This window comes from Mesoplodon bidens (genome assembly GCF_964165515.1).
Source record: "Mesoplodon bidens genome assembly, chromosome: 12".
Lineage (NCBI taxonomy): Eukaryota > Metazoa > Chordata > Mammalia > Artiodactyla > Ziphiidae > Mesoplodon > Mesoplodon bidens.
Window position 1 is genome coordinate 62,847,388 of NC_138168.1, and position 12,697 is coordinate 62,860,084.

Here is a 12,697-nt window from a genome sequence, read left to right on the forward strand (position 1 = left end):
CTGGCATTAAAAATAAACACCTATTATCAGCCCCCGCACATAGAGTGGAACTCTTGATTTCAGGAGATAAAGCTACCCAACCTGAAAAGGGACCATATTTCCATGTTGTTCAAAGCTGTAATCCCTAGAAATTTCTTTTACCTTTATTCTTTGTAAGATTCTGTCACTGCTACACAGGTTTCTAAATACATGCAAAACACACACACACAGACATAGATACACACACATCCTGCTTAAGACTACTATAAATATTAAAAAGCCACAGTGAAATCATTAGCCCCAAAACACTGTAAGAGCTTGGTGAAGTTATTTAAACTCTCTGGCTCTGGTTCCTTCATCTATAAAATGAGCAATCATAAGGCTTGGGCAATCTCCAACTTCATTATTGTTAGATGACCATGTTTTACTTTTTTTAAGCCTCAAACATGATATTGGTTGATATTTTAAGTATGACTGCTATTCTGATGATAGTCTTTTGGGAAAGAGGAAAGAAATCAAACTGTTTTATTTTTAAGATATGCTAATTCAGATCTGAATTTCACCTAAAATTATTTGTGGCTTCCAAATGCCCCCACCTTTCACTCATTGCAATTACAGTGTGTCTCATTTGTTGAACTCCTAAACATCCTAAAAACTCAGCTTGGCTGTTATATAGTGAAGGAAGTGGAAAAATAAATTAGAATAAACTATAATCAAAACAAGGGAAGCAAACTCTTCCCCTTTCCTCTAACTTACATAGAACTCAAAGTGGACTGTAATGAAGCAGGCTCTGTTAAAGAATTTTTACTGTCGTTCTTGTTATAATTGCTTTATGTGTTAAAAAGCCTCTACCATCTGATTTTTTGCCTGCAACCCAGAATTTTAAACCTGTTGACACTATGGACTTTGTAGAATAAATATTTTACTGAATGACTTTTAGGTAAGAGCAATTATAATGGATCTTACTCTAGAGAACATCATCCAATACAGCAGCCACAGGTGGCTAAATTAATTAAAGCTTAATAAAATAACAAATTCAGTTCCACATTTCAAGTGCTCAACAGGCATGTGGAGCTACTAACTACTGTACTGTACAGCACAGATATAGACTATTTCTACCATTGCAGAAATGCCTAGTGAACACAGCCACTCCAAAGTTACTATTAGTTTTCAAAAAGAAAAATTTTAGGATGTAATGGAAATAAATATTTTTTCCTCAGCTGCATTCTAAACACATAAAGCTTCTGTCTTCTATTAATGCCACTGATTAATAATAATAATCTCTTAAAAGCCTATTTGGGGAAAATCATATTCCCATTTTTTTAAGCTAGAGAGGAAAAATTGAATTTTTAATAAAATTAATTGGAATGTGTACATCCTTAAGAAAGTGATACTGATTTTCATTTCCCTTTATTATGGTTGTATAATACCAGTGTTACAATTATTCCCATTCTAGGATCTCAAAGCAATATAGTCCTTGAGGCAGCAAAAATATATTGAGACTAGGTTAAGAGTTATACTTGAAATCATTTCTAGCATAAAATTTCTGGAGAATTTTAAGAATATTATTAGCTTAGAAAAATTGCTTATACCATTATATAAATTTTAAACTGTCCTTGCAAGACAAATAAACATTTAGTGATTATGATAATATGAAACATGAAGAAGATGAAGGTCTAGGAGGAATGTATTTGGAAATAAAAATTTGAAGTACAGTTGGTTAAACTTCACTAATTCTTTTTTAAAAAAGATGTACCTCTTAATTCCTAGGTCAATGTCAGTCACCACCTACAGTGTACAACCCATGGAAGTAGCTCAGTTCTCTGTTCTGATCCAGCCAGTACACTGCCTGGCAGATGCTCATTCAAACTGAGTAATTAATCAGACAGTTTATTCATTCAACAGATTTTACTAATTATTTTTCAACTCTTTTACAATCTTAATGCCACCCCCCTCATTGATAGTATGTCTCTCATAATCTAATAAACTCAAAAGAACCAAAATGTACATGATATTTAAAAATATAAATACTTAAAAATCTTGACACTATAAAAATTCAAAGAATCACATCATTTGTCAGGTGAGAGTGTCAACCTGGAAAAGCAATTGATTTATTTTTAAAAACAGAGATTTAAGAATCACCACTTAAGGATGATTTTATTAAGTTTATGCATTTCTAGCTGTTATTTTCTTTTCTTTTTTTTTTTTTAAAGAAGATGTTGGGGGTAGGAGTTTATTTATTTATTTTGGCTGTGTTGGGTCTTCGTTTCTGTGCGAGGGCTTTCTCTAGTTGTGGCAAGCGGGGGCCACTCTTCATCGCGGTGCGCGGGCCTCTCACTATCGCAGCCTCTCTTGTTGCGGAGCACAGGCTCCAGACGAGCAGGCTCAGTAGTTGTGGCTCACGGGCCTAGTTGCTCGACGGCATGTGGGATCCTCCCAGACCAGGGCTCGAACCCGTGTCCCCTGCATTAGCATGCAGATTCTCAACCACTGCGCACCAGGGAAGCCCTAGCTATGTTATTTTCTTACAGGACTTCCAACTCATTTCATATAGTAAGTTCAAGTCCCCGGCAAAGGCAAAAACTTGCCAATCTACACTAGAAATATTAGCCCATTTACTTGGAAATCTATGATCAAAAATTTAAGCCATTTTAAAAAGAATATGAACCTATTTGCTCCAGTAATGCAATGAAATCTAGAGTCCTTTACTTGACAAAAATCTCTTATCCCAGATACACCAAAAGAGATTTATGTATAAAAGGATTTGTAATAACTATTTTACATGTGTGGTACCTTTAAAACAGTGTATTTGAAGACTGAATAAGTCATTAATACTAAAAAATAAAAACAATGGCCAAGATAGGAAAGATTGAGAGTGCCTAGTAAAAGTCATTTGATCAGATATGTCCCCATTCCTAGGTAGCTCTAGTACATTGTTGTGGATATGAACAACGTGTAGCTTACTTTATCTCTTAGAGACAAAAACATAGGGAGATGGGAGTTGGAAGTCAACAGATTCACCATTTGAATCAGAATAAAACAATCTGAACATCACTGCCTCTACTCCACCACTATGTAGCGCGATCATGTTCAGATTTAATAGATTCGAGTCCGTGTTCACCACAGCACACCCTGACTTCACTGAGTCACTGGTAGAGACACTGGCACCTGATTAGACTGAGGTGCTGGAGACCCACTATTGATGGCTTGTGGAGGCACTGCAGCTGGTTCCATCTTGCTGATGTGAGTGATGAATCGAAGACGAAGTTTTAAAGCTGGTTTTAAATTACAGATAATCTTCTCTACCTAAAAAATAAAAACACATTAAAAAGTATTTTAACCAGAGAACTTCAATTTCCAACCTTTAAAGAAGCAATTTATACATATCCTGAGACAATAAACTAGGGAGTGGAACGGGTAGATGTTTCTCTGCATGTTTTGTGTTTTAACAAAAGCAGATAAAACTCTTTCTCCCTTACATGAGAAAAAACATGTGTTGTCCCTCACACACACATTATATATATATGTATATATGTGTATGTGCGTCTATCTATGTATGCATACACTTACAAAAACATACTCATTTACCTAGCTAGCCAGTCGTCCCACTGAGGATAGCAAGTAGAGTTTACACTGGGAATTCTACATACCCACCAAGGGGATCATCCTTTTAAGATACCATCTTCACGTAAGGTATCACATAAGGGAAGCATAAAGCACGATTATAGTCGAAGTTCTTTGAATAACTTACATTCATAACATTTATCTATAAAGCCAACTTTTTGGTTTTGATTTACACTTGGAATTCAAACTAAATAATATTAGATCTACTCTTACTTAAAAAACTTTAAAGAAATAAATACATCAAGCAGTTCCATAGCTTTCTTAGCTTTATTCAAATGTTTTTGGATCTTACTAGGAAAGATCAGCCCATTAATAATTCTTCCTTTTTGTATTCCCCTTGTGTCAAAGTTTCTTAGGCCCAAATATAAGGAATATGCTAACGAGAACATTTCTGAATTGGTTCCCACTTGACAATCCTGCTGAGGCATGAAGGAGTTGACACCCTCCCCATCCCATGTCACCAGCTCCAAGGAACGAATCCCTCAGACTAGGAGTCATATGTTTACGTCTATCAATTTATGTTCCTTTCCCATTTTAGAGAGAAATAACATTGAAGTATGGAGGGGAGGTCACTTAATTCCACCTATCTGCCCTCTCTCCACCCTTCTAAAACAGCTGAGATCCTGGTTCCCACAGACAGGAAACTCAGTTATGATTTAAGGAGGACCCTTCCACTTTGAGACAGCTCTCCCAGGGAATGGCTCTTTATATGTTGAGTTACAACGTGCCTCCCTTTAACTTCACCAGTTTGTATACCTTTTAAAGTGACACAGAACAAATTTAATACCTATTCCAAATGGCAACGCCCAAATAGTAAGAATACAATTAATTCCCCAGAACTTCAAAAATTCAAGTTAAGCACCCCCAGTTCCTTCAAATACCCTTCATTAGTTATTCTCCTGACCCTCCCGGTTTTAGTCTTCTTGTCATGCTGCGATTTGTCTCACATCCTCACAGTGTACCCTAATCACTGTGAGGAAAACTAGGCCCTGCTTCACTTATAACACAAGGCCTCTCTGATCTTTTCAGTAGCCATACCGTACTGTTTCTTCCTAATGAGTTTACTGTTAATAAACCCCCAGGTCTTTTTCAGATGTTTTGCTGCAAATATCAAGGGGAAAAGTGTGAGAAATTATAATAGGTATTTACTTTAACACTATGTCCACAGTAATATGTCATGTAGCCTAAAAAGGTCTATTAAACTTGTCCCCTTAAAAGAAAAAAATTAACCAAAAAACCCCACTCACCCAAACAAAAAAGTCTATCCGCCATATATTTAAGTTTTCTAAACTAAATGTCATTAAAAAATAATTAAAGTGAACTTACTTGCTCTTTTACACTGTCACCAGTAAACATGTACTTCATATGATACAGGAAGTCACAGATGGGATCCATGTAGTTTAAGTGGGTGCTACACTGGTCTACATTCAGCAACATGTCATAAAATGCCACACCAATCTATTTAACAAATAATATAAAATTATTTAAATGGTTAGAAAATGGTTCAGTAATTCAGCTTGATGCAACTAGACTCCACTATAGGACTAGCACAGAGGACAACATGTTTGTTGAGGGATTGTCACTATCATACAGACCTTATGCACATGGGTGACATGATACTGCCTGCATTTATAATGGAATCCAGAGTGCTACAAACTGCCTCCTTATTAGAGCTTAAATGTAATTTCTCTTTCTAATAGTACTCTCTTAAACTTAAGAGCTAGACAATCCCTTTTCTAGAAACCACCTCTCAATTTCTGGGATATCTGCAATCTCAGGGAGCCTTTATACTGGACTTTCTTAGTTCCATTTGGTGGCTCATACTTTAAGGGTCTACTCCTGGCTCATTTTCTTTTATCTACACTCTTTTTTTTTTTTTTTTGCGGTACGCGGGCCTCTCACTGTTGTGGCCTCTCCTGTTGTGGATCACAGGCTCCGGACACGCAGGCTCAGCAGCCATGGCTCACGGGCCCAGCCTCTTTGCGGCATGTGGGATCCTCCCGGACCGGGGCACGAACCCGTATCCCCTGCATCGTGAGGTGGACTCTCAACCACTGCGCCACCAGGGAAGCCCTATCTATACTCTTGTTATAGGTGATTGACTTCAACCATTCCCATGATTTTAATGAATTCCTCTGTACTACAGAGAATGTTCTCAAATGCACTTCTCCGTCCTTAACTTTCTTCTCAACCTTGATGACAGATATTTTCCCCTGCAGCTCCAGTTCAACACATCACACATCAAACTCGTTATAGGCATACTAAGTTATGGGGACACTAAGGCCTCAAAAATTGCTCTTAGATCCCACTAAAATGATTTTCCTACTAATGGTAATGATATGCAGTTTGAAGAACATTGGGAAAGAAAACTTAATATATCTTTTAGAACTTAATCTTATCACAGAAAACCCAGATTTTATTCTACCTCTATCATACATCGAGTTCTCTCTTGCTGAAATCTTTGTAAAAATGGTCCCACGAGATGGTACACATAAAGCAACTGGAACTCAGTCTTCACTATAGGAAGAAGTACTTCAGTGAGAAACCTAAAATTTAAAAATAAAAATTTATTGTTACTTGAAATCAGTTGAATTGTTTGAACTTTGTTAATACAGCCTACCCGAGTATTTGCAAAATTTGTAATCTTTTTAAAAAAGTTTCCTTTAATTTTGGTAACATTTTAAATTAATCTCACATCTCTCACTGGCTCTTATTTTCATATGATTATTGAAATAAATTACTTCAGATTTAGAAGTCATTCCTAATAGTAAAATTACTGAATGACAGAATGTGAATTCTTTGAAATAAAAAGAGAATAACCAACCTAATACAAAGGCCATTCTCAAGAAATGTGAATCTAATTAATACCAATTATACAGTCAAAAAAAAATCAGAAGATAGCCTAATATTAGTTATGCAGTTCAAAAGCCAACTTTTGGGATATATTCTGGAAAAAGAATGCATTTGACTAAGGCTCCCAAAATGGTAATGGAAAACAAGATACCAGATTGTTACTTGTACATACAAATTAATTTCATTCAAACAATTCTGAAATAAAGGAGGCTTCCTGATACCTAGAATCTACTTAAGACTTTTACTTCTAAGTTGTTCTATTGAATGAGATATATACCTATGCATAAATGAGATTAAAAAACAAAAACAAAATGATAAATCAAATGTCTTTAAGAAATCATAATACCTACTTGGGAATGAGAGAAAGTTGCCCAATGCTAGAATGGTGCCACACCGCATGTGCCAGAGCTAACGTGTAGCTGCAGCTCATCTCAGAGTAGGACTGATGACAGGCAGTGAAATCAAAGAGGCGGAAAGGATAGCCGACCCACTCTGTCTCAGACGTCAGGCTGGGACTGCTGATAACACTCACAATTCGATCATGAAGGACAATCCAATACGGCTCCTTTAAAACCAGGAGAAAGCCTGGTGAAAAATAGCATTTGTCCAGTATTCCACCCCATATCCAGTATTCTACTCCAAAGCTTAAAATAATAGCACTTTCTCATGTCCAGTTCATTTAGTATCTGATATTTACTACATGGTAAATTGTCTTTGCCTATATTTATTATACAGATAACACTGGTACACATTTATAATTCATGACTATGTGTGTGTGTGTGTATATATATTTTGGAGGAGTGTAAGGAAAAAGTGATTCATAAAGGTGCATAAAAAACAAGTGTGGAAAGCTCAGGTTTAGACAATATTACTGACATTCAAAGATGTCAGACAACTGTGTGGTGCTGACTAGACACATGTGGAGGTCACAGAAGGGAGACTTCACATGGGCGGAGAAGTCATGGAAGACTTCACTGACGAAGCAAGCCCTAAGCCAGCAGAGAATGAGTAAGCTTTAGAGAAGGTGACAGAAGGAATAAGCGTTCTGATATATTCTCTTACACGGCAGAAGTACCTGAAACATGTCTCAACAAGCATCATTTGCAGGAGCAAAGGCTCTAGATACATAACATGTTACGGGTTGAAAGTAGATCAGATTTTAATGGGAAAACTAAGGTTGGATAGGTAAGGTGGGACCAGAGATGCAGGGTCCCATAAGTCAGGTAGATTTATTTAGATCTGATGCAAAATGCAAACAAAATAGTCATTGTAGATTTCTGAAGCAATAACAACATGAAAGCTTAAGAAATATGAAACATTTCATTAATTGCATGACGAGCTTATACAAATCACAATGATTAACTCACTGGTAGGGCAGTGATGATCAATCCAATTGCATTCATCCATGCTGTAATGTTCTCTCTTGGCACTAAAGGCTGACTATTAGTGGGGAAAAAAGAATAAGAGTGAAATTATAAAAGTGACAATGAAAAAAAAAAAAAAAGTGACAATGGATCTTATTTTGAGAACATATATCATTTGGGGGGTGACAACTGACCTATTTCAATAAAACTACAATGGATTTTTAGCGAGTAAAAATATAAACAAGAGCTAAAAAGGCTTTTCTTCTTTTTTTGGTTGTCTTCTTTAACAATGGTTGCTGAGCTAAAAGACTATTTCACCTATGTATACTTCTTCTCCAATCATTATCCCCTACTTTATGTTGGTCTTTAAGAAGGGAATCTTGAAAGACTATCTTTAGTGAGAAGTTAACATTATTCCTAAATTAAATGTCAAACAGCTAATAAAGAGTAGAAGTGGGAACAAACCCAGGTCTTCTGACCCTGTTCAGGGCTCATTCCATTTCATCTATATTACAAAGACAAGATCTGCACCCAAAAGACAGTCGCTATTCAACGTGCATTGGCCTTGGGACAACAGGTTTGTCAAAGAGCTCCAAATAAAATATCATTCTCTACAAATAAACAATGAATCTTATTGCAGGAAACAGGATACACACCTTTTCAGGACAACATTTAGAAGAGCATTTCCAACATCTTGGCCTGAAACAGCCAAGGCCATGAGCTCCACACAAGTAACGTGCAGTGCGTGTGCAGCGGGGTTGGGAAACTCATTGAATCTCCAGTCACAGTTTGGGAAGGGACCAGGAGATTTGCCAGCCATTGGTGCAGATGATTAAAGCAATAACTATTTGATTATTTTGAGATTAAAGGCTCACATTTGTATGCTTTACAGTTTTCAAATGTTTCACATGTAAACATCTCATTCGATTACCAATTCATCTGATTATGAGGCCTCAAGAAGTGATTTATTGGAGAGCTTAAGAGGCAAACACTACAAACGAAATACAAATAAACTTGACATGACCAAAGTGTACTGATAGCAACCATGTGGTCAACCACAGGTATAAACGGTTGGTCTTATATAAGTGGGCTCTTGTAACTGTGACATGATAGCTATAGATGCAACCAAGGTATCTGTAGGCTTTATCAACCTATTTTCTTTTAATAGTTATAGGAAAGTTAATAAGAACATTACCTTCTCATGAGTAATTCTTTTATTTCAGGAAATAATTCCTTGCATACGAAATCATGCCCATTTATGTAAAATTGCTCTATCTAGTAAATAGTGGCATGGTGTATAGATATATTAAGCACAGTGTGCTAATAATTTAAAACAACATAAAAGTGAAGAAATAAAAATACCGATATAGAATCTCTTTCACTAAAAAAAAAAAAAATAAGGTTTTATTGTTATCTATTAATATTTTAAAAAACATTTAGGGATTTATTTAAAGCAACAAAATTCTATGTTCTCCAGTGGCAAACAGATGTATGTACTATAACACATAGTACATTTATTTAGGAATAGGATTTTTTTTCTTTAAAACAGATCTCTTCTCTAAGGTCTTTTTTGAAATACAAATTTTAATGGAGTAAATTTCGGCCTATCTGGCATAATGCTGCTAATTTAAGATTTCAAAACCTTCAAAACATTTCGAATAAAATGATCTTAAAAAACTGAAATATTAGAATATATCAAAATCTTGGAATATTTAAAGACAATATATGTTCACACAAACCAACATATAGTTATTTCTGAAGAGTCTGGAAAAATCACAGTAAAAAGGATATTATCTACTAGTCTGCCAATCAATTTGCAATAGTAGGAGTCATCTGGGACCCAGGGATTGTCTTCTCGTGCATTCATAGCACATTTCAGGTAAGTGTCACTTAGACACCAGCCCTGTGGTCGATTATCCTTGAGCGACCCAATGATTGCATGGACAAGTTTTCGTTTGAGACTTTCGCGATTTCTCAGGTGCATTTCATAATAGTGCAGAGTGTTATACAAATAGGTCACTGGACGATCTGCCAAGAAGAAAACAGATCATTACAGTGTTACCTGGTTACTGACAACTGTGAAAAACGAATCCTCTATTTTCAAGATTACCAAAAAACAGCTCAGAAGGTTATAAAACTATTTCACATGTTGGGTAATTGCACACAATGAATATTTTTACTCTAGGACAACGCAGAAGGCTTCTAACAATATACACAGCTTATACTGAAGGATATTCATCACATTCTGACATAGCAATTCCAGTCCTGGAAATTTATCCTGAAAAAATGACTTATGTGTAAGCAACATTGCTGCAGCCCTGTTTATACTAGCAAAAGATTAGAACAGTGTAAACGGTGAAAAACAGGGGACTGGTTAGGTCAATTATGGTATGTGTGAAGCAGATTTGTATGTACTGATACAAAATAATCAACCCTAATACATTATAAAGGTTAAAAAAAAATAAGGTGCAGAACAATGTGTATATTACATAATATTTGTGAAAAAAAATAAACTACCAACTCCAGAGTATTTAAGGTAGGATACACAAGAAACTGGTAATAGCGATTGCCGATAGGGAAAGAAACTGCCTAGCTGGAGGAGAGGGATGGGACTAACTACTTTTCACTGCATCATGTGCAGACATTACCTAACACAGAAGAAAAGCATTTTTAAAGGAATGCTCCCTTGAACTTCATACTACTCTGCTGTGCTAAACCGCAATTCAGACTTCTGCTTTGAAAGGAGACATCTCAGATCAAGGACTAAGAAGAACTGCCCCCCAGATAAATATGCCCTGTCCCCACAGTGGCTGCTCCAGGACTTCTGTGCTCTGTCACTGACCTCACCATGCTCCAGTTACCAGGCTCAAAACTTTAGAGTTGTCCTTGATTTCTTTCTTTTGATATTTTCTCCATAACTGGTCAATCAAGCCCAATTCCTACTTCCTTGACTATCTGTCCCTTCTTTCTCATTTTCAATGCCACCATGCTTGTTTAGATGCTAATCATACACCTGAACATCTTGACCTAAGTCTTTGAAATGGCTTCCTCCTTCCAAGACATGCTGCGGCTAGAACTGGATTCACTTTTCTAAAAGAATGCTTTCCATACCATGACTTTACTCAATAACTTCTAGTTAACTCTTATTATCTGCAGGTTATAAAATCATAACTTCTCAGCCTGGCATTTACGGTGATCTACCACCAGGTACAATTTAGCCTGTTGTTTTCAAAATGCCTTGTTTTTAACACCTCCATGATTTTTCCAAAGGATTCTTTCTGCTTATCATGCTCTCTTCTCCTTTCTCTTTATACAAATCACATATATCATTGTTCAAACACTATCCATCCAAGAAGCCTGCCAAGATCTGTTCAGTTCATAGTAACATTAGTCTGTTCTGAACTCATACTTCCCTCCTTCTATACTGATTTGGTAATTAATCACACAATATATAAAATAAGGGATCTCCTATATATTACTTTTTTTTGGCTATGATTTAACTATTGATATTTTTATGTTTTCTATTTTATACTTCATGGCATCTTCACATAGCACTGCCCCTCAAAAACACTTTTATTAAAAATTATTAAAATAAAACCTTTAGAACTACTATTACTCAAATGGTCATGCCCAGCCTACTTTTGTCTATAGAGCTATTAGATGGAATTAAAATTTGAAAAAGCTCACCATGAAATTTATATAAACCTCCCAGGTGATCTAGTAGAGTCTCCAATGACTTGGATACTGGGAGCAACTCTAAAAATCTGTGGATTACTATATCAAATACTGGAAGGAATCGGAGACACACATTTCCAAAATAGATGGGCAGATATGGAGACTGGATCGGCACAGGAGGATCGACCTGCTCTGCCAGGCCCTCAAAATAGAGCTTCTCCGGATATTTCTGTGGAAGTGAGGAAATGGTAAATGTTTACGCAATCTTTTGTAATTTTCTTAAAAAAGGAGCTAAATAAACCTGTCATTTTTCAAAGAATATGAAACTGTGTTTGTTCCTGCAATGCAATGAAATCTAGAGTCTTTTACTCACCCCAAATCTCTATTATCCCAAAGATATACCAAAAGAGATTTACATACGAAAGGACTGGTAATAACTCTTTTCATTTTGTATCGTAAGTACCCATGTCTACTAAAACTGTAGCTTCAATTTATTCTTAACATTAGAGATACTCTAGAACCTTGAGAAAGTTTAAGGAGCTAATTCACTTCTATACAGACCAGAGAGAAAAGAGCAGAGCTTCAGAGAAAACAGCCAAGTCAGTTAGCCAAATACCTAAAGTTTGGCCTTAAAAAGGATTAATTGAAGCACTAATTTTAATTAGTACCTTGTGATAATTCATGTGCTTGGTGTGCCAGTCATTCTGTAGCCAGTGTTCTGGGGAATTTTCCTTCACAAAGTCACTTACTCGATTTCTAAAATCATTTGGTTTGAGCAACAGCAACTGAATTATGAAATAACAAACCTGGGCTTCATTCCCTTCATGACTACGCATGGCCTTTGGAGAAGAACAGAAAAATTAAATGAAAATGCCCGACCTGTGCAAAAGCATGGCTCTAAAGAGTCTAAATTTGAAAACAGTAAAACTCACGATTATTAGAATTTCATTATATGTCTAGTCTACCCCAAAACAACTGTTCGGCATTCCTCAAACATATCTGACCCTTTCTTGCCTATTTTTGGCTCTCACCTAGAATGTCCATCTTTATTTTTTGAAATTTAACCTACCTTTTAAGATCCACCACCTAGGTAGATGTCCTCTCTCATTGTTGCCTGGCAATATTTTCCCTACACCTCTAACTTACCCTTTTATTTTACTGATTTATAGACTGACCTTATTTCCCTTACTAGACTATAACCA

General features: G+C 36.1%; 1 protein-coding gene across 3 annotated transcripts in view; it reads right to left on the reverse strand.

Annotated features, from left to right (window-relative positions):
• Positions 1-30: 30 nt before the first annotated feature.
• Positions 31-12,697, reverse strand: part of MED23 (mediator complex subunit 23) — a 43,802-nt gene continuing 31,135 nt past the window's right edge. For 2 of the 3 annotated variants that reach the window (XM_081250598.1, XM_081250597.1), the window contains 9 exons: positions 12,164-12,334; positions 11,508-11,724; positions 9,612-9,848; positions 8,477-8,642; positions 7,824-7,896; positions 6,807-7,021; positions 6,029-6,149; positions 4,930-5,061; positions 31-3,285 (listed from right to left, as the gene is read on the reverse strand). In XM_081250598.1, coding sequence (XP_081106724.1) covers positions 3,118-3,285; positions 4,930-5,061; positions 6,029-6,149; positions 6,807-7,021; positions 7,824-7,896; positions 8,477-8,642; positions 9,612-9,848; positions 11,508-11,724; positions 12,164-12,334 — 1,500 coding nt within the window. In that variant the 3' untranslated portion in view covers positions 31-3,117. Of the gene's footprint in view, positions 3,286-4,929; positions 5,062-6,028; positions 6,150-6,806; positions 7,022-7,823; positions 7,897-8,476; positions 8,643-9,611; positions 9,849-11,507; positions 11,725-12,163; positions 12,335-12,697 lie in introns of those variants that run through there. The other variant, XM_081250599.1, reaches the window with a different exon arrangement.